The following is a 27,965-nucleotide window of genomic DNA, read 5'->3' as shown; positions in this document are numbered from 1 at the left end:
TTTCACATTAAATGAAAATTTAATCTTTAACAAAATTTTATTCAAAGTATTAGGAATACAATATTCCAAACATAGAAATAGTCAGGCTGTAGCAATGCTGCATAGATAGTGGTATACGAGTTCCCTGATGCTGTGACTTCTTCCTAAATAAAACTTCAGTGTTCAGGTTGGTAGAAGATGGTAGATGCATTACCTCTTCTCTCTGGGGATGGAAAAATGGCTTCAGTGGTAAGAAGCCATATCACTTTAACAGAAACTAATCTCCCAATGTAATTATATTTCCCTCTTTCAAAGATGAAAATTTGGAATGCAAGTATTATTGGAAGGGAACAAGAACTGAATTACCTCTTAGGTGATATCTTGATCAGTGCCTACTTTACTCCAACAAAACACTGAATTAAAGTTTAAAAATTATAACCACACCATTATGCTTACCTAAAATTGCCAACATGAATACTTTTTCACATAATACAATACAGGTATACAATAACAACAAAAATGATCTGTTCCCATCCTTTGACCTTCAGCAGAAAAAAGTTTACAATAGGATCTGAAAAATAATTTTCATGGCAGAGCACTAATTCCACAGAGATACTTAAAAAAGAATGAACTGGTCAATGAGAAATGGCTACATTTATTTTTAAAGAGTACTTTGCAAAAAGAATGGCAATTTACTTGGAAGGAATTGTAGCTGGAAATACTACTCATTAAGAAAACATAAAAGTTACCCTGAGAAAGACTCTTAAAATTACCAGTATTTTCAGAGTCCCTTACTAATGCATAAAGAAACAGTTTGTAGGCTCTAAACTCTTATTGTTACCTACATGAACAATGTTTTCATCACAAAGGCATTTTGGGCTTCTCTGCTGTACTGGTAAAGGTCATAGCCAAGACATTTGGGTGTGATGGTGAAGGACATTTTGCAGTCATATGAGCAGGTCTCTTTGTGCTCCAAGAGTTTATTTTTCTGCAGATAGTCCTGGGGTCAAACCTATGAATCACACACATGACGGAATCTTCTATTAAGTAAACTGGTAGTTTTCTTAAAATAGTAAACACATTTGATGGTCTATATTCTCTAATGTATGCCTAGAAAATAAGGCATTAAGAGTTAGTTCTTCATTGGCCACTGCAGAGCATAGACAACTTTTTCCTTTCAATGCAGAGAAATGGAAACATACTTGAAAGTGCTTTGCTATTTTTAACATCTCTTACACATTTACATTCAGCATTTTTATGACCCTTTGTATACTTTTAGTATAAAATCATGCTTACTCCCAGTATCTTACATATCCCATAATTACTTAAGAAAGGACAAAGTGAGAACAGCTACAAAAGTAGCAAGATATTTTCCACAAATAAAAATACAGTATACAAAAAATGGCAAGTTAGTGATGAATGGTAACATGAACTCTCAGTAATATCTTTCCTTGGTGTCCAAATTAAGATTTGACAAGTTTGAAGCCTTGTCCTGTGTCCAGCACTGTAGGAAGAAACCAACTCATTTTTAATCTTTTCAAGCACCGAAAACAAGTTTTGCAGATCCAAAAAAGGTTCAGACCACATAACCAATTTGCCAAATGCACTAATGGATAGGTAATACGAGGGAAGTGTAACATCCAGTGCTTAGCCACATCGCTTCCTGTGGGCAAGTGAAGGGTGTAGTCACTCCACCGCTTCGACACACCATACATGGCTTTCACTGTGCGTCCCTTCTCAGTCCAGCAGATGTTGTTACTGGGGTTGCAGTTGTACTCTACCCAGTCTTTTGTAAAGTCGCCCAGCTGTGGCAGGTCAGCTTCTTCAATATCTACTGTCTTCGCCAGCTCAGCTCCCTGAACTGCAATATACTGGTCATTAATCTTTCTCACTTCCTTCACCCATGGGGTTGAATTCTCGCTGTCTAATATGATAATAAGCCGGGAACAAAACGAACCATTCTTTTCTCTCCACCATTCTAAAAGAGTATCAAGGCGAAGTATGTCTCCACCTGTGAACAAGAAGAAATGCACTTCAGTGGTGATTTCTGAAGTCTCTTATTTCTTTAAATTTTTAGAATATTAAACAACTACAATAATCAAAGATGAAAAATACTTTCAAAGTGTCTTTTCAGAGATACTTTTTAAAACATACTTTTAGACCTATAACTTACATACAAATATAGTAGGATAACTGAAGAAAATTGATTTCTATGCATATGTTCCTTGATTTACAATAGGGTTGCATACAGATAAAAATCATTTGAAAATGAAAACAATGTAAGTTGAAATTGTTTCCAATATACAGCACCTACTAAACACAAACACCAAAGCCTACCAACACAGTACATTCAAGCCTTGGCTGTCCACCACTGTGACTGTGCCTGGCTAGGATCTACAGCTGGCTGACACTGCCCAGCATCCCAAGATTATCCCACTGCTGCTGTAGGAAAAGTAGCAAAACCTAAAATATGCTTTGCATTGACTGCATCTGGCTCTTGCACCACTGTAAAATCATTAAGCTGTACTGCTGTAAGTTAGAGACTGTAGATAAACTTAGTAAAAGAAAAGTAAAATTATACAGAAAAGCAAACATTTGAAAATTAGGTAGCAAATGACAGCTCATAATCCCTAATGAAAGCTGCCACCTGGCTTTTATGACCTTAGAGTTGACATTACATTCTTACATAGTAGAAAGTCAAAGACAGCTTTGTGAAACTTTAAATTTAAAGAAAATTCAATTTTATTGAAATGTTACTATTATTAATTAATAACTCAATAATTATTTCCACAAATAACTTTACTGGAACCAAACCACTTTTCCAGTTTTATCACTGATTGCTTTCACAGCTACTGTGGTTACAGGGGTCTTACAGCTCTTTCCGATTTTGAAGTCACCTGAACAAAAAGTGCTGAGCCATCCAGAGTGAAAGGAAGGAGTGAAAGTGTAGGAGTGAAAGAAGAAAGGAGGGAGGGCTGGGGAGGGAAGAAGAGAAGTGCCATGAAAAAGTAACACTCTAAAAACACTGATGAAGTAGATCACTACTATCTATATAGTTTACATTCCCAGCACCCATAGTATAGACCAGAGGCACCGTACTTTTTGCTCATATGAATTTTGTTAGGTCCAAAGCATACCCCAAAGTGGCAGTGCTGCTGACTATGTCCTGAATGAGGCTGAGCTCATCTCAGGCTGGACTTTGACCAGGTAAACAGAAAAACTGCTATCAGTCAAACAAAACCTAACTCAACATTCATCAGAAACCTTGTAAAGTGGGTTTCTGTTTGTCAGGAAAGCTGTTACTTCCCTTATCCCTTGCCACCACCCCCCAACTACCTCCAATAAAGGCATCTAGTTTCTGATTAACTCAAGACTGGAACAGATCAAAGTCCCCAGCTAGCTCCCAGGCTGTTCTGGCTCCCACCCCACTTCCAGCTACTCAAACTCGCAGACTGTTCTGTCTCCCATACATCATCCCACTGCTGCCTGCTCCCCACAAAATCCGCAAGGCTCTTCTTTCTGCCATTTGCTGTTCTCTCTGCCCACCCCACAACAGCCTGGCAGCCTGAGTTCCTCAATAAACCTTTATTTCTACCCACGGAATGATAAAGTGCACTCACTACTATATACAAACGTAGTTTACATTTAGTTTACATTTTAGTTTTGTGGTTTCACCCACTGGGCCCTCACTTACAAATTTAAGGGTTTTTTTTTTTTTCTCATTTGTAAACAATTTTGTTAGTATTTCTTAATGGGCACTGCATTAAGTCTGTAGATTGTTTTGCAAAATGGCAGTTTAACAATGTTTCTTCTCCCAGTCTATTGCTTTCTTACTTGTTTTATAATCTTCACTATAGTGGTTTTTGTCCTCCTTGGGTAGTATTATTCCTAGATTTTTGTTTTGTTTTTCTTTTTTCTTTGAGTCTGTTGTGAGTGGAATGCTTCCCTGACTGAATTCACTACTGATATACAAAAAGGGAACTTTTTGTATATTTGTATTCTGCCATTGTGCTAACTTTTTGCCAGGTCTATGAGTCTTTTGGTAGAGTCTTTAGTGTTTCTCAGAATAGAAAATGAAGGGAGTTGCACACTTCCCCCTTCAGTTTTGTGCCTCAGGCAACTGTCCTAGTCAACCACCTGGCTCTATCTTAGTGGCCAAAGGACACAAACATGTTAATTCTAGGAATCTATCCCAAGAAAAGAACAGGAACAGAGGCAAACTTACAAATATTTTTTTTACAACTGATGTCTACAGTAACACACAACCTTAAACAAGGAGAAGAAATAAACTATAAAATTATCAGGTTATTTTATAATAAAACAAATTTTGGGGGAATGTTTATATCATGAGGACAAACACAATACAGAAGCTTATCCACAGAAATTATAGCAGTAGGAATTACTGGGTACTTGGAAATCTGTTTCCCAACAGAAAAATACTTTTTTCTATTTTCCAAAATGTTTTTGATGGAGCACCTGTAGAAGGCAAAACGTGCTTGGTGTCTACAGATAAGCACTAGACAGTCCAGGAAGGTGAAACTGGAGGAAGGCATCCTTCAAAAGAAAGGAGATGTTCAATGTGTCCTCCTAGAACTCTGGGAATGGATGCAGTTCATAGCCTGCTGATCCTTTGCTGTCTGAGGACTCAGGCTCCATCAATATCTTCTAGAATTTATGTTTTAGTTACTCCAGACCCTTCCTACTTAAAGCCTGAGCATTACTTCTAGGCCTTAAAAGTCATCCCTGTCAGTGGTGCCATTTGTACTTCCAACAGCCTGACTTCTCTGTCATCTTAGGTTGAGTTTACCTCACTCAGTTTCCCTAGGCCCTTATTGCTGTGCAATAACCGTTTGGTACGCTGTAAATACGTATTGCTCTCAGTGGTCCATAAAGAGCTGACTGGCTGATGGCCAGGCACGATTTTCAGGGCAGAGAATGCTGGGAAGAAGAAGGGCAGAGTTGTGAGTAGATGCCATGAGACACAGAGTGACCAGGATGGCAGTATGTAGATGAGTAAAAAAAGCATTGGGCAGCACACAGATTAATAGAAATTGGTTAATTTAAGTTCTCAGAGGTAGCTAAAAACAAGCCTAAGCTATTGGCTGGCCAAGCTTTCTTAATTCATAAGAAGTCTCCATGTGGTTACTTGGGAGCTGCGGGCAGGACAGAAAAGTCCAAGTACACCTTATCTTATCATTTTTTCTAGGTCAAGAACCCATCATATGGAAGAAGTAATATGTACTTTGTAAAAGCTGCAATGAAAACATGCCTTCAGCTTTGCTGTACTCACAGGGCTGAGTGAGTTGTTATCTGAAAACTTTTTCCCAAAAGTTGTGCAAATATGGCAAAAAATATATAAGCTAATGTCAGATTCTGGACATCCTGGCCCTGCACCAGTAACAAAATTGGGCAAAGCCCAGTTTCATTCTTGTTTTTTCAAGGATCCTTCCCCTGATAGCTATAAAGACTGAAGGAACTCCCCACAGAGCAACTGTTAACTTTTACAATTAGAAAATGCATTAATATGTTGGAATTTAATAGTGAAAATCCAACAAGCTAATTTCAGAATATGTATTTCTACTAAGAGAAAGCATCCTCTTTGCTAAGCTATCAAACTAATAAAAGCATCTTTTGCAATTTGCAACTCTGCTTGTAATAGGACCTCAGAAGCCAGGCTATGTCACATTATCTCTGTATAACTAATTTATTCACCAGCTCTTTATGAGAAAGGCAGGATGAAAACTTTTTAATGCATTTCTCTAACATTCATGCATATGGTTTTAGAGGAACAACTTCAATACATGCTCTCCATGTACTACTAGTATTCTTCCACTTTTTCAAAAAAATGTCCAAAAGTTAATTTTTTATGATTTTCAGATATAGGAAATGTCTCTAGATTCAGACTATACAGACTACAAGCAATGACACAAATTCTACCCTCCACAGAACATCACTTAGCATGGCACTCAGAACTATTTCAATATTCTTCAGCATATTTGGCCCTAATTCTCTTTTAACATCAACAAGACACTTACAGCAATAAAGCCTTGTGAGTTATTTGTTTTATTTTACTCTGCTTTCCTGTAGGCTCTGTGCTACTCTTGGCTTTTGGCCCAAATACAAAGCACTTACCATTTATTTCCAATAATAGCTATTCAATATGTTTCAAGCAACCAAGACTCTTTTTAAAGAGTCTGTGTATCTATGATAAATTGCTATATAAAGTAGCTTCATTTTTTTTTATTTCTTTCTGTCTCTGATAATTATCCTAATTGTCTTTTATCCTAAAGCAACAGCTCTCAATCTGAGTGTTGCAACCCCTTTGGCAACTGAATGATCTTTTTCCAGGGGTCATCTAAAACCATTGGAAAACACAGATGTTTATATTATAATTCATAATCATAGCAAAATTGCAGCTATGAAGTAGCAACAAAAATATTTTTATTTTGGGGGAGGAGGAACTGCACTAAAGGGTGGCAACAGTAGAAAGGTTAAAAACTACTGCCCTCAAGTAAGGAGGCAAAATTATCATGTTTAACAGTAGAACTCCACAAATCTGAAAAGGCTACATACTCTAAGTACTGTGTGTTAAAGTGAAGGACAAAGGCACATTGACATTCTCTTTTCTAAAGTAACATTGTTTGGAAGTTGATGTTAACTTGTTAACCCAAGTAAAATCTAGTGCTAATGGGACATAGTTCAAGGCTGCTGGAGAGATAGGCATTAATAACTTATCAGAATTTAAAGTCCCTTGTCATTTGATTTGAAATAAATTAGGGCACTTTCCACAGAGCTGGGGTGTTCCACTCAATTTCAAGGCAGCATCAGTGTGCAAGGCTGGTCTTAGGCAGGTCCAGGTACTCTATCTCAAGAGTGTTTATGGCTCTGGCTCATCCTACCTACTTTCAAAAGAGACAGTTTCCCATGACAGTATGCATCCAGGAGCTACATGATAAGTCAGGCTAGTGTCATACCCCACTCTCTATTGTAATTCTTCTTACTTTCTATAATAAACTCTAGAACAGTTATAAAAACCATAAAACTTTTTAGCTAACAAAGAAAGTGCATAATGGCCAATTTACTAGATGTGTATTTCAAAGACTATAAAGATATTACTCTAGAATGTTACATCTAGATATTTATCGAAGTTTTAAGTTTTCATAAATTGTTCCTAAGTCTTCATAAAACTTAAGAATACCAAATTTAGATACTGTCTATTATTACTGTTGTTTTCCAGCAAAGAGAAAGGTAACGTAAGTATTAGTAAGCTAGATGTGTAGGACTTATTTTTAAAGAAGGGCTTGAAATAAATTTCAACACAGTTAAGAAGAAAATGTAAAAGTACTGAAAACTCATATTAGTCCTTAATGGCCACACACACAAAAGAGTTGCATTGGAATTTATAAAATGTAGTCCTGGGCTCCACTGAGGAGCAGTCAGGTGTATCATTTGAGGCCACGAGTTCAAGACCAGCCTGAACAATACAGAAAGATGATCCCATTCCTAATACTGACTTGTAATAGTTTTAAATTACAGGGATATGTGAATATCCAATAAAATTATGCCCCCTCCATACTGGGTTTGCAATGTTTATTATAAATATTACATTTACAAAAACCAGTTCTTCCTGTTGTCTGAGGTTTTATTCTGTAAAGTGTTTTTAATGGACTAGAACTTTTCTATAGGGCTCTGAGTTCGAATGTATAGAAGCCTAGTCCTTACCTAAAATGGAATAGCCATGGAGGCTCTTTTCTGGATTGTCGTTCAAGAGCCGTATGTTAAGGAAATGAATTTATAAAGTATGTTCGAGGAGTTTGCTGCATCCCTTTGTGTATATCCCACTCTTCTTGAAAATGGGCGATGCATGCTGACAACTCTCTACTTAACCACAGCATGCTACTTCTGCAATCAGGTGCCTGCTGACATTGGTAGCATGAAACAGAGCACAGAGTGGGGGGGAAATGTGTCAGGAAGGCCTGGGGTTGATCACAGGAAGTTACATCCTGCCTCCAGCTTCCACTATATCCTCTGAAAACTGGAAGGTAACAGAGGTGATCAGATGACTTCATATGTAATTCAACTCTAATATTGTTTAACAAATACTAGGCATAGCAGATGACATTTAAAATGTGCCCACCATTGCCTTTATTCCCAAAATAGCCACTGTATTATTTAATAGTAAACTGCAAAAAAACTGAATTTTTTTTTTAAAGCTGCTTTTTATGATAAAGCCTCAGTCACAACTCAGGCCTGAAATTGGCAGCTCAAGGTGGCTTAAAACCATCTGCTATTTTGAGCGTGTTTCCTTCTGGAGTTCTTACACTGCACTCTATCAATATCTGGCTTGGTGTTTCTGACTGGAGTGTAGGTGTGATCCACTTTTCATCTACATAACAAGGCTTCTGACAGAAAGAACTTAAGGACATCAGGGTTTATTCGGCTCATGGGTTCAGGGGTGTCAGCAATCATGCGGGATGCAGCAGTGCAGAGTGGCTAAGACAGGGCAGCAGAGAAGAAGAGGAGGGGTGCCTGGGCTCTCTCCCTTTTTACTTCACTCAGCCCTACAGACCACCAGACTGCACACCTACATTCAGGGAAGTCCTCCCAGGCCCAGGGGTAATCCTCTCTGGAAATGCCAACAGTACTCACACCCGGAGGGATGCCTTACTAATCTCCTGCTTACTACTAAATCAAATATCACAACATTTACATTTACATTTGAGCACTAGTTATTACTGTTTTGATCTGAGTTTAAAACTAGGCCAGATATAATTAAATCTAAATGAACGATTTTCAATCTAAAGTAAGTAAATTACCTTACTTTTTCATGGTATAGTCCATGATTTTCCTTACCTAGGCATTAGGGAAGGCTGCCCCTATCATATTTTCTTAGGTCCTGGGCACATACTAACCCACAAAACAAAACTAATTAACTCTTTATTATAGTTAGGGAAGACTTACAAGTTCATGTAATATTGTAACATCTCATTTCTCTGGAACTTCATTTAGAAAAAAAAAAAAAATGCTTTCTTTTTCTATAGGCAGGTAACCCTAAGCTTTTTCCCTCCTCAAGACTCTAAAAAGTATAAATGCCATCAAGAAATTTAAAATAACACTAAAGAACTTTATAGCTCACAATGAAACTGTGGCCACTCCCTCCCTTGCCCACTTTTTACAGATGTGAAAAGTAAAGACACTAGGACAGAGGCTCTCGACCCCGCACTGCTCCACTGTAGCCCAGCCTGACACTTCATAGAGCCTGGTGAGACTTTAATACTTCCTGCGCATGTGCAGCACTGCGGGATCGGTGTTTCCAACACATGGAGACTGACTGACAGCAGTTCTCAGCTTCTACAAGATATCACTGTGTGGAACAGATCTGAAAGCCATTAAAGGGAGACTGATTACAAGTCTCAAACATGTATTTTCCTCTTTGAATACTATAATACATAATTCTCAATTCCTTGTTACAGCTTACTGAAATGAAACAGGCAATCTCAAAGAAATTAAAAGTAATCATCCAACCTTGATCATCTGTGAAGCAGTGAGCTGAAAGCTTTAATGTCTCTATGTGAACATTCCATGAATATATATATATATATTTGACAACAGTGAAACTGACAGAGGTGAACTGACCTGCCAGAGCCCACTCTCCTGAGCCATGGGTGTGCCCACTATAATACAAAACATATGTATCATGTCTAGGTCCATCCACCGTCCGAAGTTCAAGGAAAGCTTTCAGTTTGGAATGTAGAGTATCAAAAGACAGCCCACTTGTGGAATAGTCACATCCATAGGTCTCAATCATGTGATATGCAAAGAATCTTTGGATGCCATTGAGCATACCAGTAGACCTCAAATTTAACTCCTGGACATGTTCTGGTGGAAGCAGTGTTGGCTGACCATCAGGACTGCAAAAGGAGAAAAGAAACAAAACCAAAAACAATTATTCTGGTTTTTAGAAAGTATTAATTATTCTATGTTACATTCTCATGTGTCATCTATAATTGATTATCCAAGAACCATAATCGGTCATGCCAACTAAATGGCAAGTTTCTCTTCTATAGCTCCCTTCATGCTAACAATTAAGTTTAGAAAACTCAAAACCCTGTTTCTAAAGTTTGCATTCCTTATCATGAAATTAGTAGCACTATTCTTTGTCCCCAATTCTTATTTCTTTACTGAATGATAGATACTGAATAAGATCTTTTAAAATCAAGATTATACTAAATGTTTCAAGAACACCTGAGTAGGAACTAAAAAGAAAGAACATTTTATTGTTGAGAAAATAAAATTCACATGTAAAACATGGGAAGCAAGAATGTGATTATATATTTAATTTCCGTAGTGAAAAACAGGATCTTTGTAATGTGTTCAAAATTTACTAACTCAAGGCACAGTCTAAAAATAGAAGAAATAATCTATTAACAAAGATAACTTTAAAATCAGTATTAAGACTTAACACTAATCCTAGAACAAATAGCACCCTGAGAAACACACTAAACTATGTTTTATAACTAACAGATATAAAAAGCTTTTAGTGTAAAGGAACAAAAATCAACACTACTTTCCTCCTCAAAATGGAATTTCTATCAGAAAATTTGAAAACTCTAAATTTTATTTCAAGGACTATTAATCCTACCCTAGTAAAGCTTCAGTGTTTATTAAAATAAAAACTTTACATACTCTGACATTTAATGGTAACCAGGGCAAAAATTAACTGTGCATATTACTATTTCCACAAATTCTTTCTGCAGAACTGTCCCATCTTTTCTTAAACACATCCATTTCTTAGGAGGTCCTCGTACTTCCAGCAAGCCTCAATACAGAAGAACTATTACAGATTTATTTAGGGTTTCCTATCAAATATTTGAAACCAGATTTTAAAAATTACATTTAAAATATCACCCTTACCAAAGAAACTATAAATAACATTTAGTCTTCAGGACTCATTTATGACAGAAACTATTTTTTTCTATTGTAAATAAAGCTCGCTATTAAAAGATTTAAAAGTAGTGGTATTTATAGTTTCAAATTTCTCCTACATATGGAGGACAAATTATATGGAATGAAACTAAAATAAATTTTTTGTTTTTGTTTTTGAGACAGGGTTTCTCTGTATTGCTTTGGAGCCTGTCCTAAGCACTTGCTCTGTAGACCAGGCTGGCCTTGATCTCCCGGAGATCTGCCTGCCTCTGTCTCCTGAGTGCTGGGATTAAAGGCGTGAGTCACCAATGCCTGGCTTAAACTATAATAAATTTTTAACAAACTTCACTGCTAATCTTTCACATTTGTGCAGAATTGTTCATGGTACAGAGTATCTCCACATCCTAAATCTTACCAGAAAACCAGTATGTTCCTCTAAGAACGGTGATACTACCATTATTGTGTTAAATAAGAACACCGAGGTTGGGAGCTATTACAATTTGTTCAAAGACAGAGAACTGGATTTGCAGGCTCTTGGGTCCAGCAGACATTCATTTCATTATCACATCAGTTCACAGGAACTTTCCTTCAACCAGACTTCCTGAGCCCTAGCTAAAGCATGTGTCCACATATTTATATTTAATCCTGAAAACGACACTATCATTTAGAAAGTCAAGTTTCATACACAAGAGCACTACAGTTTGGAAGTGAAGTTATTAAAAAATAATCTATCATAACTATTAAGAGAACAGTCAAGTGGTTACTATCAAGTCCAACAGACCACAGTACCTGCAGAAGTTGGTAGGGATCACAATAGCATAGCCAACAGAGGTTCCTCCCAAACAGTTACCCAGTTCATGGAAGAGACCATGAGCCAGGGACTCCAGTGGCAAAACAATGAGAAACATGCTCAAGAAGATTCCATTTGTGGGCTGAAAAAAGTAAAAAACTGTCATAAGGTTTGTGGCTATTTGCATACATGTGTATTGACTCACAGTTTTTACCACTACATTCAAGGGTACAAATGGCAACTGATAATCTAAAAACAATAATAAGGAAAAGAACACATTTGTAGACACAGATAAATTACTTGAGTAATGACCCTTAAACAGATGTCTATGTCTCTTGGAAATTGTAGCAAAACACAGCACAATGTTTTTAAAAATTTGTTTAAAACCCTTTCATCCAAACTGAAAACATGAATATAACAATTCTGATGTGAAGGAGAAAAAAAAAATCTCTCCATGTTCAACCCACATATGCATCAGTTTTCCAAATACCATGACTATTGCTTTATCAAAGAGGTTGCTTGAGGAAGGACTCCCTGCCCCATCCCATGTGGAGCCCAGAGTCCAGCAACTCTGAGAATAAAACCGGAAGGAAAATCAAGACCTTAAAGCTAAAAAGTTCATTTCATTTTTATATATTAGTTTACCTTTTAAAAATCCCAAACTAAATTTGTTTAAATTGCAGATCATAACAAAAAAATGTTAAGGATATTTAAATACCTTTTAAAGAAGCATATAAAACAAACACAGAAAAAAAATTTAAAAAGAAGCCAAGTTTCAGTATTAACTAAAACTAAAAAGAGAAAAAAAGTGCCCATTTAAATTGAAATAAAACAGAAAGATGATAATTAATCCTGTACTGTAGCATTTTAATATTGGCATTATTCCAGATTGTTGCATTGCAGCAACAAATAATGGGCCTGTATGCAGGAACCAATGTCAACACCAAGGAGGGGTTCATCAGATCAAAAGTAGAAAATTTACCCATAATGAAAGAAACAGATACATTGTCCAATTTGGTACACTCTAGTTTATCAATTATAACATAAATTCTAGTAAATTATAATTATTTAGTATAAAGAATCAATTTATAGATGTGGATCTCTGTGAGTTAGAGACCAGCCTGGTCTACAAGAGCTAGTTCCAGAACAGCCTCTCAAGCCACAGAGAAACCCCGTCTCGGGGAAAAAAAAAAAAAAAAAAAAAAAAAGGATGATGCATGAATAAACTGTGTGTATTCAGTATTAACTGACATTGCCCTTCTGATATGTTCAAAAAAATGAATCAATTTATGAACATCGAAAAATATGAAAACTGATTAAAATCACTTCAAGTAGTCTTTTTTAAAATATTTCCACATTTCATACTATATATACATACACACACATACATACACACACACATACACATTCACACACACACGTATACATCTAAGCCACAAATATAGGGGTTGGAGAGATGGCTTAGTGGTTAAGAGCACTTGTTCTTGTAGAGGACCCAAGTTTGATTCTGAGTACCCATACAAAAGCTCACAATGGTCTGTAACTCCTGTTTCAGTGGATCTGATGTCTTCCTCTGACTTCTGCAGGTACCAGACACACATGTGGTACACAAACATGCAGGCAGGCAACACACACACATAAAGTAATTAAATCTTTAAAAATGTTTTTTCATCATGAATGTTTATTTGTACACATAGGTCTATTTTTTTTTACTAAAACAGATGATATATAATATTTCTGTAATGTCATTAATTTGTATGTATTTATACTGTCATTTGCCAGCCTAATGTCATCCAAAACCCTTTCAGTGTAAATATGCTATACCTTATACAATTGGTATGTAACTTGTACATATTTTTTATGTAATACATGTCACATAATTTCAAGACTTTATGTTTGTGCTTATTGAATTAAAGTACTTATGCTTGTTGAATTAAAAGTAAATAAATGGGAAGATTAATCTCTTTAAATTTTTAGTTAATGTGTCCCTGTGTCTATGTGAGTGTACATGCACATGTGTGTACAATTACACACACCGACGTGTACAAAGACCAAAAGAGTGAGTCAGATCCCATGAAGCTGGAGTTATAGTTTGTGAGACACTGTATTTATTATATGGTTGTTGAGACTCTGGTTTTCATGGTTGCATAGTAGCCATTCTTAATAACTAAGTCGTATCTCTCCAGCCCCCAACAAAACTCATGAAGTTTTCAGAAGCAAAAGATAGAAATCTACAGAACTTTTTTAAAAAATCTACTTTTTAAAAACTTTTTTGAAAATGTCTAAATATTAGTTAAGAGATCTTGACATACAGTCATCAAAGTCCTAATACAAGTATTAGAAATCCATCCTGTCACGGAGTACTCTCAAAAGAGACAAAAACCACAAAAAAAAATTAAAGCCACAACCCTTATAAGTGTGAAAACACAGTTACAAAAGTGAACTCGGGCAAATCTATTATCTTACATTTCTCTATAAGCAACAAAAAGAGGTTGAAGTATGTAAATTCTATGGTCATGCCAAATCTAAAAGCATGAAACTGTACAATAGCCAATTGCAGAGTAGAGGCTTCCTGGAAGCCAAGCTTCTAGTATCTCAAGAGCATTTCTGACCTGCAAAGGAGAACAGCAATGATAGCTATTTCAAATAACTACGAGGACTCAATATATTTATACACACAATACAGAGAATGGAGTGTTAGCACACAGAGAACAGTTGATAAATGGTAGGTCCTATAAAAGTGAAACCAAGGATAATCTAGTAGTTTTTTCGTGTTGTTGTTGTTGTTGTTGTTGTTTTTGAAACAGGATCTCAGGAGGTAGTTTTAGCTTGACTGTAGCTTGTCATTTAGGTAGGCTGGCCTTGAACTCAAGAGATCCACCCACCCGCCTCTGCCTCACAAGTTTGAGGATTAACAGCATGCACCACCACATGGCTCTCATGGCTGGAAAACCAGGTGAAGAAGAAAAGATAGTTATGCACACTGTGATAATATTTCAGTTAACTGTGGACCATATGCACCATTTGTGTGCATGTGAACAAGTTATCCATTCAGGATCCCATAAAATCGCAAATGAACTGAAGGTTTCCTACTGTCTTGTAACAGTATGATGCAATGATGCTTTGCTGTGCTATATGTAAACAAGCCTACACTGTCAGTCATATAATCATGTATTGCACACAGCCAACAACAACAAAAAAAATGACTGCTAATGGTTCACATATTTACTACCTATGCTTCCTCCACATTAGAAAGTTCACTGCAAAGTATGGTATGCCATGCTTACCCAGCAACAGCTCCACACTGTGTGTTTGCTGACTGCATCCAGAGACCAGACAGAGTGACTGAGATATAATCTCGATTTGTGAAAGTACATGCTATGTTGGTCTCTGTGAGCTGCTCAGAACTTATCTGTTGGGAACTGTACCACACCCATCATTCTTGAAGAAAATGCTCTTCAGACCATTGTTTTTGGTGTTTTAGTGGGAAAAGAGCACTTACTTACTTCAAAGGAGCACTTACTCCTTTGAAGGGTTTCAATATGTTCCCCCAAAGCATGCTCTGGAAACTTAACTCTCCATCTAGCAATCTTAGAAAATAGAGTCTAATGGGAAGTTTATTGGTCATAAGGACATGGAACTTATAAATGGCCTTCACAATGAAGTAATGATTGTTACATAAGGATTCAAAGCTGTGAAACATGCATCTTAGTCCTTTCCCTCCATCTATCATCTATCTATCTATCTATCTATCTATCTATCTATCTATCTATCTATCTATCCATCTATCTCAACTTTCACTATTGAAATTGAGCTTCCCAATCTTCATACTGTGAAAAAAATAAATGTCACTTCTTTATAAATTACCTACTCTGTGTTACTGTCACAGCAACACACAATGTACATCATCCAATTTTATAGAGTTCTGGGAAAAGTGATAAAATTTTAGCTTCAGGCTGCAATAATGCCCCCCCTCTGTAACCTAGACTAAATGGCTCTAAGCTGGGGAAAACAAACGAAACAAAACAAAAGGAAAAATGTGAATGCTGTGCACTTCTAACTCAGCAGCAGATTGGAAAGCTCCCTGCTCCCCAGGCCAAATGAAGGAAAGGCTGGTCCTTCCATCATGCTAGAAGTGAAGTCATGCTGTATTAATAGATTTCATCTCTTCACTGGAGGTGAGGCTGATACTCAAACTTCTATCACACCCAGAGATCATCTCTTTCACCTACAGTGAAATTAACTGTATAATGACTTTTCTGGTTTGGCTAAAAGGGGCTTCTATAAAAAGCTGCACCAATTCTCCATGGAATCTTCAAATTACAATGGTTAGCAAGGCAAGGCATATAAAAGCTCAAGTGAAAGATTTCAGAAAGAATGTCTACATATAAGAAAATGCCATGGGGTACGCTTCTAAGTGGGATGCAGTTTCCCTTTAGGCCTTCTGTTGTAATTACCAGTTCCCATCAAAGCAACACTAGCTATGCTACGATTCTGTGCCTTTCTAATTAACTTGTTTAAGGGAAAAGTTTAAAAGACGGAAGCAAATGGCAAGGAGTGAACATAATACAAACTGTGGGAAACAAAGGCTGTAATGATGCACTTTAAAGTCAGGATGAGATGATGAGCAAACCACAACAGAAGTTAATGTGAAATTCCAACTCTTTAATGAAAGTAACTGCGAATGAAACCATTGATTCATTCTGACAATATTATAGCAGAAGAATTTACAAAAACAAACTACTAAAAAAACTCCACTTTTGTGAAGGTTTCTTAGCTATGACATTAAAAAAATTATAAGTGAAAAATAACTGATGTGTTATGCCATATCTATTTCATCTATACTAACCATGGCTGACAGACTGGCCTACTTAAAAGTTGCTTTACTTTCTTGGTTTTCCTTGTCATATTTGGTTTGTACCCACCCAACCCTTGGGAAAACTTTCCAGTAGAAATCAACTGAAGGATAAGCTAAGGAGACACAAGAAAAAATGTTTAACACTTCAGTATCATTCTTATAGAAATGTGGTGTGTGTGAGAGAGAGAGACAGAGAGAGAGAGAGAGAGAGAGAGAGAGAGAGAGAGAGAGAGAGAGAGAGGAAGAGAGAGAGAGAGACAGACAGACAGACAGAGACAGAGACAGAGAAAATTAAGATTACTATAAACGTTAGGAAAAACTGTTCAATTTAGAAATCTATATTAAAATCCAATTTAATGAATTTGAGATAACTAAGAATAGACTTGGATTGGCAATGTCATTCGCTCCAAAATAGTCTTGCCCAACAAAACCCTCAACTGTTTCCCTTTCACTATGTGATTTTCTGATTCTAAGTCATTTGAAATCACTGGAAATTTGTGGACCCAGTAGGTGCTTCCCAAATTATGTATACTATGAGTGTTACATTTGCTCTTCAGCAAAAGTCAAAGGAGAGATCACACATAGAAGTTAAAGGGTGTAAGAGCTGGTGAGGAGGGTGATGGGATTAATGAAGGTTAGAAAGAGATTTCATAGACAGATGAGTATAGAAATGCTGCTCTCTCAGTATTTTCCTTTACTGCCCCCCCATACTTGTTTACATTTCACAGAACACTGGGTAAAATAAAGTTTTTTAAATCTTTCTATAATCAATTAAATTAAAATTAAGCTAAAAAGTCTAATTTCCTGCAAGGAACATGCCAACATAATAGACACACTTATCAAGTATTATGCAATTGGGGAATATAATACATTCCAGTTCATTTACATTAATTTTGAACAGCTAAATTAATAAACCACTGAATAGGATTTTCTCAAGACTTTAGCAAAGCATAATTCTAGGCTTGTCCCCAAATTACTGAATTCCAGTCTTCAGAACTTCAGCAAATTCTGCAGAAGTCAAATGTACAGATGTCAAGAACAAGGCTAGGCAAGCTTGTTCTATAGTTAATATTTTAAGCTCTGGAAGCAGGTAACAGGGTTTTTATTGAAACCACTACACTATGCCATCTATTATGATAAAAATCAAGGACCAAGGAGTTCCAAAATCTTTTCCTACATTTATGAACACGTCTTGAATACACAAAGCCAAAACAAAACAAAAACATTGGGGTGCTAGAGATGGGTCAGCAGTGCAGTTAAGAGTGCTTACTGCTCTTGCAGAAAATCATGGTTCAGTTCCCAGCACTCACATCAGGTGGCTTACCACACCCTGCAAATCCAGCACCAAGGAATCTGACACCCCTGCAGGGGCACCTACACACACACACACACACACACACACACACACACACACACACACACACGATTTCTTAAATGAGAAAACACACATTTTAATATCTCTTAATATTGATGGAATTAGACAGAAAATCATCAAGGATATTGATACAAGAACAAAATCACTACCCAGCTCAACTTGGCTTGTATTTATAGTATACTCTGCCTAGTAGCACTGTAATCTTTTTCAGATTATTTCTAAGTGAAAATGGACTTAAACATATGCCAGGTCATAAAAAGGTCTTCCTCAAAAAACTAAAATCATACAAATTGTGTCCTCTAACCATAAAGATAAACCAGAAATAGTAATAATAATAGTAATAGTAGTAGTAGCAATAATAATAATAATAATAATAATAATAATAATAAAAGACTGATGGTGGGAAATCCACAAGTATTAGGATTTTACACAAGAAAAATATACATAACCCATTGGTCAAAGAGAAGAAATTACAAGGAATATTAGAAAATACCTTTAAATATACTATAACACTATCTGAAAGACAGATGTAGATCAAAATTTAAAAAAAATAGCTCAGATGTGGTCTCACAATTACATTTAATTATGGTAGACATATATGCAAAGACAATTCAGCTGAGAAAATGTCAGTCTCCAGTCTTTTCAGTAAAGGTTCTGAAGCAACTGGATATTCGTAAGCTAAAGGAAATTGAGGTGCTTATACTACAAACAAGAAACTAAAATGAGACACAGACCAAAATGTGAAGGCTAAATGGTAAAGATTCTGGAAAAAAATATGGGAGAAAAAATTTTGATGACCTACAGCTGAGCAGAATCTTGTATAAATAATGAATACACAGTTCATAAGAGAAAGAACTGATAAACTGCATTTTATAAAGCCAAAGGTGTTTATTCTTCAAAAAGTATCAATAAGAAAGTTAAAATATAAGCCAGAACAAAAAGAAATTTTGTAATCCTTTATCTGATAAAAGACTTAGATCCAAATACACAAAGACCTCTAAAACCCCAAGACAAACGTTGGGCAGTGGTGGTGCACACCATTAATCCCAGCACTTGGGGGATCTCTGTGAGTTTAAGACCAGCCTGGTCTACAAGAGTTGTTCCAGGACAGGCTCCAGAGCACACCGAGAAACCCTGTCTCGAAAAACAAAAAAAAAAAAAAAAAAAAAAAAAAAAAAACAACAACAAAAAAAAAACCTTCAAGACTAAAAATAATGGGTGAAAAATATGAGCTAGACTCATTGAAGGAGACAGACTTTCATTAGAGACCTATAAATTAAAACCCAAATGAGATACCACTTGAGGGCTAACAAGTGATTTTCTCAAGTAAATCAACTTTAAGAAACACTTCCATGAAAAGTTACAACACGGAGACTGATTCTCCTAACACTATCATTGTTGAAAGATTCCTTAGAAAACTTTTGTGTACCCCACTGGTGTGTATACTTTACTTGAAGATCACTGGCATATGTAAAACAGAAAAATCTAGTGACCAAGAAAAGTATCTGCTTAACCAAATTTCATCACCTGGAAAGGCATCATCCATGAATGAGGCTGACTTGGCAAAGAAAAAGTGGTTAAGACTAGGAAAGTGGCCAACACAGGAGAAGGGGAAAGGGGAGGAAAATTCTTGCTAGAGTTCTGACATCATCGTAATTCTGAAAGTCCCTAGCTCTGGCAAGTAGGCAAAATGAGGAAGCTACCATGAGGCAATACCCAAGATGTTTTCACCACTTGTTTGACTCCCTCACAGGCTCCTTGAGGCAGCCCACACAGAAAGTGTTTCATGTCTAATGCCCTTTAACACAATCCAGAAATCAAGCAGTAGCAACAAACTGACGAGAAGCAATTGCTCTTGTATGCCCACATCCCAGCCTGAGGTACTCAAATGATGCAGTGTGTCACATTATCAACAGTTTGTAATCAAACTTTTCATGTTAGCCTCTTTGTCTCATTACAGAGTAATCCATTTTGTAAGGGCAGAGATGTTCTGAGCTCTTCAGCATTCAGCACCATCTCTAGCTAAATGTCAATGAATACTCAGAAGAAAAGAAGGCAGATTCATGAACCATGTAGTGAAAACATGAAGGTCTGGGTCTGGATCCCCAGAACCCATGGAAAAAGCCAGGTGTGGTGGCCCATGTCTGCAACTCTAGTGCTCAACACTACAGACAGGAGGGTCCCTGAGTGGGCTGAACAGCCAGTACAGCCAAGTCAGTGAGAGATCCTGCCTCAAAAAATAAAAACAAAAAGAGAAAGAAAAAGAAAAAAAAGGTGAAATTGATTGAGCAAGATACTTGATGTAAACATATCACCTCCATATGAATACACATAAGCACACGCATGTGCATAGACACACAATACATACCCATATTTAAAAAATCATACACATATAACTTAAAACATTACTATAAATCCAAACTCTTAACTGCAGAGTTTGAATGTCCATAAAGCATAATTAAAAAAAAAAATTGGGGGGGCAGGAAATATGCCATAAAATCCATTTTTCTCTTACATAAAATTCAGATTCCCTAATCTTTATTTTGGAAGCTAATATGGTACTATGCATATAATTTCTTTTCAAAGAAAATCTTAAGAAAAACGCTATGCCTTAAACATGCTATATACAAAGACAAAAAAAGAGAAAAAAGAAATATGCTACATACATAAACCACAGAAGGCAGGAAAGGTTTTAGGCTAGAACCATTAACTCTGGCTATATCTTTCAAGTATAATCTTAAGTATGTCAATAAGTATAATTAATCTAAGGATGTCTTTAAGTATAATCTCCAATTGGTATTGACATAAGAATAAAAACAAACAACAACAAAAACACATGAACTTACCTGCCAGGACACTGCTCCCAAAATTGCTGTTGCAAGAAGACTAAAAAAAACTAACTGCTCTGAAATTAAGCAAAAATGACGCATCCCTTTGGATGCCATAATTCTATCAAGGCTATTGTTATCTGCCCTGTGGCTGATATATACTTTATGGCAGTCGTTTAATTTGGTATGAAATCCCCAAAGAGTTAAAAGAAAAATAATATGGCAAATCATCCAAAAAATTCCAAAAATGGAAAAGCCAGGTATCACAAAATACCAGAGATGAGTGTCTCTGAGTTTAAATGCTGAAAGAATGAAGAATGTAAGTTCTATCATTCCAATGAAAACCACTGAAAGTCTCCGGCAAATTCTTCCACGATACAGAAAAGGTTTCCACCTTTCAGTTACTGACAGTCCACTAAAATAAATGTCAAGAAAAGGATCAGTTACTAAGCAAATAAAAAAGCACGCAAAGGCAATTGGATTCTTGGGAGTTTCCAATGAAGAGACAAATAACAATACTGAAAAAATTATTAAGTTTAGAATAGCTAGAAAGGACTTCATTCTCAGGTCTATAATGAGCATGGCTAAAGCGACGACAAGCAAAATAACACTCAGAGATTTCTCCACCAACATAGTTGTACTGGCGATGGCAAACCCAACAAGTTCCAGGAACTCTACTGTGGTTAGTAAAGTGGGCCGATGGCGGACATAGCCAGAAACTCTCTCCACCAAAGCACACAGTACCCTTAATACTATAGACGTCAGAAGCAGGTATTTGGTGGATTCTTCTTTCACATCATTTTTAAAGGATGAATTATCAAGAAAACATAGAAGGCCGAGCAAAAATCCAAACCACAGATTGGAGAGACTTAAGCTTGCTGCTTCCATTGAAAAATAATAGTAGAGGATGCTGGCGATCCCAAGAACAAAGAGGCCGAGAATAAAAATCACCAAAATTAAAGAATTTGCTGTTTTTTCCCATCTTACATAAAGGCCTAAACATATAGCCACCAGTAAGTTGAGTCTGGCTAAATAGCCAAGATACCGCACGGAGGAATGCATGTTCACTTCTCTGTTTACTTCTTCCAGCCTTGTCATTGCTAGATAGAGACAATGACTAAAGCAGTAACGCAGTGATTTACACATGTAATCTGGCAATGTACGTGTTTATCACACGTTACAAAAATCAACTTCTTGTGTTTCATTCAACAGATCCAATGTGGTGGTAACTCCTATTCCAACATTTTTCCAAAGTTATCTTTATAGTGACCTGAAAAGAAGAAAAAATATTTCCCAGTTAATTTTATATACTATTTTGTGTCGTCTTCTCTCTACTAGATAGATGCTCCCCTCACTTTGGTTTTTTTCAGACAGGGTTTCTCTGTGTGTAGCCCTGGCTGTTCTAGAACTTGCTCTGTAAACCAGGCTGGCCTGGAACTCACAGAGATCTGCCTGCCTCTGCCTCAGAGTGCTGAGAGACATAAAGGCCTGCACCACCACCACCCAACTATACTAAAAAGATGAGAAAAATTCTGAAATCCATTTCAAAGCCTAATTGCATATATCTTAATAGCAATGTTTCATAGCTTACAAATTCTGCAAGTTACACATAGAAAAATGTCCATGATTTCTATTCATATTGCTAAGAGTGCATCACTAAGTATCAGTGGAGTCTTCCTGTCAGTGTTAATGCTCAATCTGCCTACTCTGTTCCTATTTGAGTATTCAGTTCAACTTACATCATAAGCACTTGGCTTGACACAGGGAAATGCTACTCAACTTTTAAATGGAATGAAGGACTTCATTAGTACTTCTAATTTGAAAACACTAGTAAACAGAGATGTTAACCATTATTGTTGTCTTAATTCCCTACATCTTTTCACAACAGTTCTAAAAATGCTATAAATTTCAGTCTTTATATGGTTTAGCAAATAAACCTAGCTAGAAGTAAGATTTTACTCAGTCCTTAATGCTGAGCCATAATTCTTGTACTTTCACTCCTACAAAAATAAATTACTTAGATTATCACTTACTTTTCAAATCTAAATACTATCTAAGTAGTAAATCAATTGCTGAACTTTCTACTCAAAACCCATATACTAGAATGCTTAGCAGGTCATGGTAAAGTAAATGAGGAACTTCTTCAAGTCTACCTTTTCAAAAAGTCACTACACTGCAACAATTACTTGCTAGCACCCAAATAATTATTTCAACCTTAAGTGCTTCCATGAGTCCATGAGTTTGAATCAAAGTCAATGAGATAAGTCCAGTCTCTGAGACTCAAAATGAGAGGAGAGAACCAACTCCTACAAGTTGTCCTCTGAAACATGCACACATATTGACCATACACCAAACACACACACACACACACACACACACACACACACACACACACACACACACAAATATATAAAAACAATTGTGAACCATCCACTAGGTAGTCCTTTAATGTTTCCTAGTATACTATATGAACAGGTCTAATGCAATAGCTTATGGTCATACAATAATCAGTAGCCCCAAATACTCAGAAAACAGAGAGTTCATATTCTGGGGGTGGGTAACAGTGCTAGAGTGCGCCCCTAAAATGTATAGGGCATTGGGCTTGAGCCATAGCAATAAACCCACACTAATGGTGGGGAGGGGGTAATTAGCTATTTTCAAATTCCTAATGGGGGTAGAGTAAAAGACACACTTTGCAACCATGAAATAACTTAGAATTAACGGCTAAGTAGCATTTGGCTGGAGAAGAATGTTTCTGGAACAATCTTAGAATCACTAGCACACTTCGAGTGTCGTTACTATTTCTACTGCTGTTTTAGGCTCAAAAGCATATTTTTATTTCAAAATCTATTCATTAGGTATTCAAACCAAATTTCCTTTACTATGGTTTCATGTAAGCACTTCTTATCATGTGAAATTAATGAAAATGTCTCCTTTTTATATATTGTGAATTTTTATATTAGTGTAAGAAACTGATGAAATCTAGAATACAAAAATGTTTTATAAAATATGACTCCTATGTACTATATTATATACACAGGGATCAAGGGAGAGAAGGGGGTAGAGAAAGAGACTCACAATATTGATGATATAATACAGGCTCAGAATAAGCACTGCTAGAGGGAGAAAAATCCAAACAATCTGCTAAAAGGTACCACTCCACATTCATGAGACACCTCTTCTGTGTTTCCTGGTCAATACTCATTCTCACTCTGTGACTATTCTGTGACTCGTTCTTCTCAAATCTGTACCTCAAATCTGACACCTACATCTCACTACATTTTTATCACGACTGCTTCCTACAGGGTCATCAAAGGCGAATTTACTTAAGTTTCCAATAAAACAATCCACCTCTATCGGTAAATCTGAATGCCAACGAGTACCCCTTCCTTTGTAAATTTTTCCTGTTACAGCATGCCATTCTTCTCTCAACTCTCACTTTTTAAAAAAAACTACTAAACCAAGGGGTAAAGAGACAAAAGCAATCTTTGTTCTCCCCATCTCTTCTACCATATTCAATTTTCTTCCTTCTTGACAGCTAATGTTTGGTTGTTTAAGTTCTCATACACTCATTTCAAAACTCGGAACAGTACAAGTCCCTAGGTGTAACTGCTCTACCAACTTCTGGAATGATCAGCAAGTTCCTGAATATGATGGAACCTTTGCAAGCTTCTGAACATTTTGTTTAAAAGCCTTCACAGTGTTGAGTACTATTACTTTCTGTAACCTTCCCTTCCCTTCCCTTCTAAAGACCAAGGATCCATATTTTCTTTCTAACTCAGTGGTTTCTCCTTGGCTGTCATCAAAGTTCTTCACTTCCAGCTCATCTTTTTGACATCCAATCCCCAACCCTAGGCTCTGGGAAATCTCAATTATTTCCATACTTTAACTATATAATTTAATAAAAGACAATGCATCTCTATCATGGAATATTATACAACCACATTCTTACAGGAATTAATTTTAAAAGTTTCTGCTCATTCTGACTTTCTTTAAAAGACAGCCTGTCTTGAAATGTGTAATAGCAATTACCTCTTGTATGTCATGGCTTCTACAGCTTTGAAAATAACCCTTGGGGGGGGGGGTGTTTCTAGCTTGAACTAGAAATAAAAACAAATCAAAAAAGCCTTATAATACTTTTCATTTGAGCTGCCTTTCCTAATGATTTCATAGAAAATTCCAGAGGCAAATACAACAAACAGAGCACAATGGAGTCAATCAGCAAGTCACTGCTAAAGTGCATTTGAACAAAATCTCAAGGTGTGTGTAGAACTCAGAGAGCATGTTAGCATGTTAGTATTTGGAGGCCCTGGGTTTGCACCCAATAGTATGCCCCAACCTTCAATCCTATATTTTACTTTAACCCTCTTCCAAACTTCTTTACCACAAGTTAAACTTCACCCATTGAATTTTCTTTCTTCTTAGCATCTCTTTCTCACAGTTCTTCTGCTTCTTATCCCCCAAGTCACCACCTCAATTTTGGCTCCCATGCTTGAATGTTTTCCTTTTTTTTTCTTTTTTCTTTTCCCAATCTACTCCTGCCCTTCTTATGGAAATTGTGGGGTTTTTTTTGTTTGTTTGTTTGAGAAAGGATTTCCCTGGATAACAGACCAGGCTGTCCTGCTACTAAATTTGTAGACTAGGCTGGCCTCAAACTCACAGGGATCTGCCTCACCTGCATCTGACTCCCAAGTGCTGGGATTAAAGGCATGTATTACCATGACCCAGGTAGAAAGTGTGCGTGTGTGTGTGTGTGTGTGTGTGTGTGTGTGTGTGTGTGTGTGTGTGTGTGTGTGTGTTTATTTTGTTTGTTTGCTTGTGTTTTGGTTTTTAGAGACAGCAGAGACAGAGACAAGCTGATCTTTATGAGGCCAGCCTGGTCTACAGAGTGAATTCCAGGGCAGGCTCCACAGCTACAGAAAGTGTGTTTCTAAGAATTTTACTGTTACTCCACTATGCAAACTTCTCTAATGGTTTTTCATCCCTCATAGTACTATAGTCTAAACTTCTTCATTGCCTTATAAAGTATTCTACATTGGACAGGAATACTTTTCCAGCCCCATGTGTTACTGCTCTTCCTCTCACTTTGTATTCCAAAAAAAACATAGGACATTTTGATTATGAACTACATAAATACCATGCCCTCTCTGGACACATTCTTTTTCCTCTTCCTAATCCTAACTGCCCTTTGTCTATCAAACTCTTCAGGTCTGGGCTTAAAATCATTTTCTTAACAGAATCACCTCTCACTAGTCAGACCTGCAGGTCCTCTGAAATAGAAAAAAAAAAAAAAAAAAAATTCTCTTTACAACCTGTTCAATGCCCGCATTCTTCGCTAGGCTACAAGGTCTCTGGTGAAATCTGACTTCCACAATGCATGCTCAGTATCTAGCCAAGTTCTGTAACCAAGTTAACAATTCGTTTTTAAAGACGAATACAGAAATCACTACTCAACGAAGGCGGATGAAATGTTACAAGCAGCACTGGAAGTTCAGGGAAGATTCCGGAAATCCCTGGCTGCTGCTTCTCTGCTTCCCTGAATTCACCAAACGTCTTCCAAAACTGAGCGTGCCCTTCGGGCGTCCCATCTAAGACCTTGGGCTTCAAGACACAATGTATCGCTTTCATGAAGAGTCGGTCTTTCGGTGGAAATCTATTTCTGTCCCACCGAGAGGAAGTACCAAGACCTGACAGAAGCACACCGAGAGAGCCAGCCTTGGAGAACTAACAACCTTGCTCGCCTGAGTTCCTGCCAACAACTTTGTAGACCCACCTCTTAATCAACGCGCGGAATGGCAACTCAAACTCTAAATTCCTCCTCCCTGGGGAGCAGCCACGGTAACTTGTCTCCCATTAGGCCTCATCCGAGCGAGGGTGGAGAGATGCGGCCGGGAAGCCCGGCTCCTCGCCACCCCTCGGCTCCGAGGGAAGACGACCCCGCACGGCGCCGGGCTCGGGGCGACGAGGGGCACCGGGAACGCCCGCCCTCGGCGATCGCCTGTCCCCGGCTCCCGGCTCCCTGCTCCCGGCGCTGCGGGCCGGCGGCGGGCGGCGGGGGCGGGGCGGGGCCTGGCCGGCTCGCCCGCAGCCACTTACCTGACTCGACGCTCGCCGCCGACCCTCGCTCCGTCCGTGGCGAAGCTCGCCAAGGCCGTGGGGGCCTCCGAGCCCGCGACTCGGCGGCGGGAGGTGGGGAGCGGCGGGGACGCGAGCCCGAGACCCTCACTAGCACCGCGCCGCCTCGGTAGAAACTTTCTCTAGGACCAACGCGGCCGCCATGATTCCGCCGACTCCCGGCGCTACGGATCGCCGCCAGGGTCAAGCCGCGCCGCGCCGCGCCGCGCCGCGCCGCGCGCTTCCTTCGTTCCCAGGCCCGCCTGGACTCTGAGTGGCTCTCCACGCCCAGCCGCTGCGAGCCTCAGAGAGGCAGGTGCGCCTGGTGCTGCACGAAGGCCAGCGGCCCCACCCTGGGCCCAGCCCTAATTCTCATCTGGGATGAGCAGCAGGGACAGGGAAGGGGAAGACCAGCACCCCCCCACCCCCCCAAAAAAACCTGTAGCTCACCGTTTAGGAATGGACCCAGACTGGGCCAGCTTGGGCGGGATGGTTGCAAGGAGACTGTGTGTGTGTGTGTGTGTCAATGTGTTCCTCACAAGATTGTGAAGAACAAAGCCTTACTCACAAGATTGTGAATATACAGGGTAACAATGTGTGTCTCCATGCCTATAATGAGTTTTTAAAAATATTCAATACCTGTAAGAACACATTGTTACAGAGGGCTGTATATATATATATATATATATATATATATGTATGTATGTATGTATGTATGTATGTATGTATATATATATATGTATATCATTGCTGCTCTTTCATATAGTAGTATAATATATGGCTTTGCATGTGATGACCCTTTCATATAGTAGTATGTGATGACCAAGCCTTCAAAGCCCTTCTCGCCTTCCCTCAACCTGCCTTTTAGAGTATATCTGCCATTAGTCCACATCCTGGACGTCTTTATTCTACAGCCCTATCTCTCCCTGGCTCTGAGCAACTTTCAAACTCCATTGATGATTTGGCACTCTGAATTCACATGGCCATACTGTTGGAAACCGCTTTTCACATCTGCTGTGGTGCCGGGTAATCTGGGGTTGAAATCTGGTTGCAGTTTTGGTTTCTCTATCTATGAAGTGGTGCCAAAGCCTTCCT

The 27,965-nt window shown here is 37.9% G+C and overlaps 1 protein-coding gene across 2 annotated transcripts; it reads right to left on the bottom strand.

The window, feature by feature from the left end:
• Positions 1 to 26,989, bottom strand: Tmem168 (transmembrane protein 168). 2 transcript variants are annotated; one of them, XM_027389927.2, is made up of 5 exons: positions 26,853 to 26,989; positions 20,775 to 22,026; positions 11,695 to 11,837; positions 9,616 to 9,890; positions 1 to 1,990 (listed from the first exon to the last, which is right to left on the bottom strand). In XM_027389927.2, exons 2-5 carry the CDS (start codon positions 21,900 to 21,902, stop codon positions 1,443 to 1,445), a joined length of 2,094 nt encoding a protein of 697 aa, XP_027245728.1. In that variant the 5' UTR covers positions 21,903 to 22,026; positions 26,853 to 26,989; the 3' UTR covers positions 1 to 1,442. The 2 variants fall into 2 exon arrangements, with proteins under 2 accessions (XP_027245728.1, XP_027245729.1); XM_027389928.2 differs by lacking the exon at positions 26,853 to 26,989 and adding an exon at positions 26,530 to 26,664.
• Positions 26,990 to 27,965: the final 976 nt, after the last annotated feature.

The sequence above is a fragment of the Cricetulus griseus genome, assembly GCF_003668045.3.
Source record: "Cricetulus griseus strain 17A/GY chromosome 1 unlocalized genomic scaffold, alternate assembly CriGri-PICRH-1.0 chr1_0, whole genome shotgun sequence".
Classification (NCBI taxonomy): domain Eukaryota; kingdom Metazoa; phylum Chordata; class Mammalia; order Rodentia; family Cricetidae; genus Cricetulus; species Cricetulus griseus.
The sequence above is the reverse complement of the archived record's forward strand: the minus strand, read 5'-3'. Positions and strand labels throughout refer to the sequence as shown.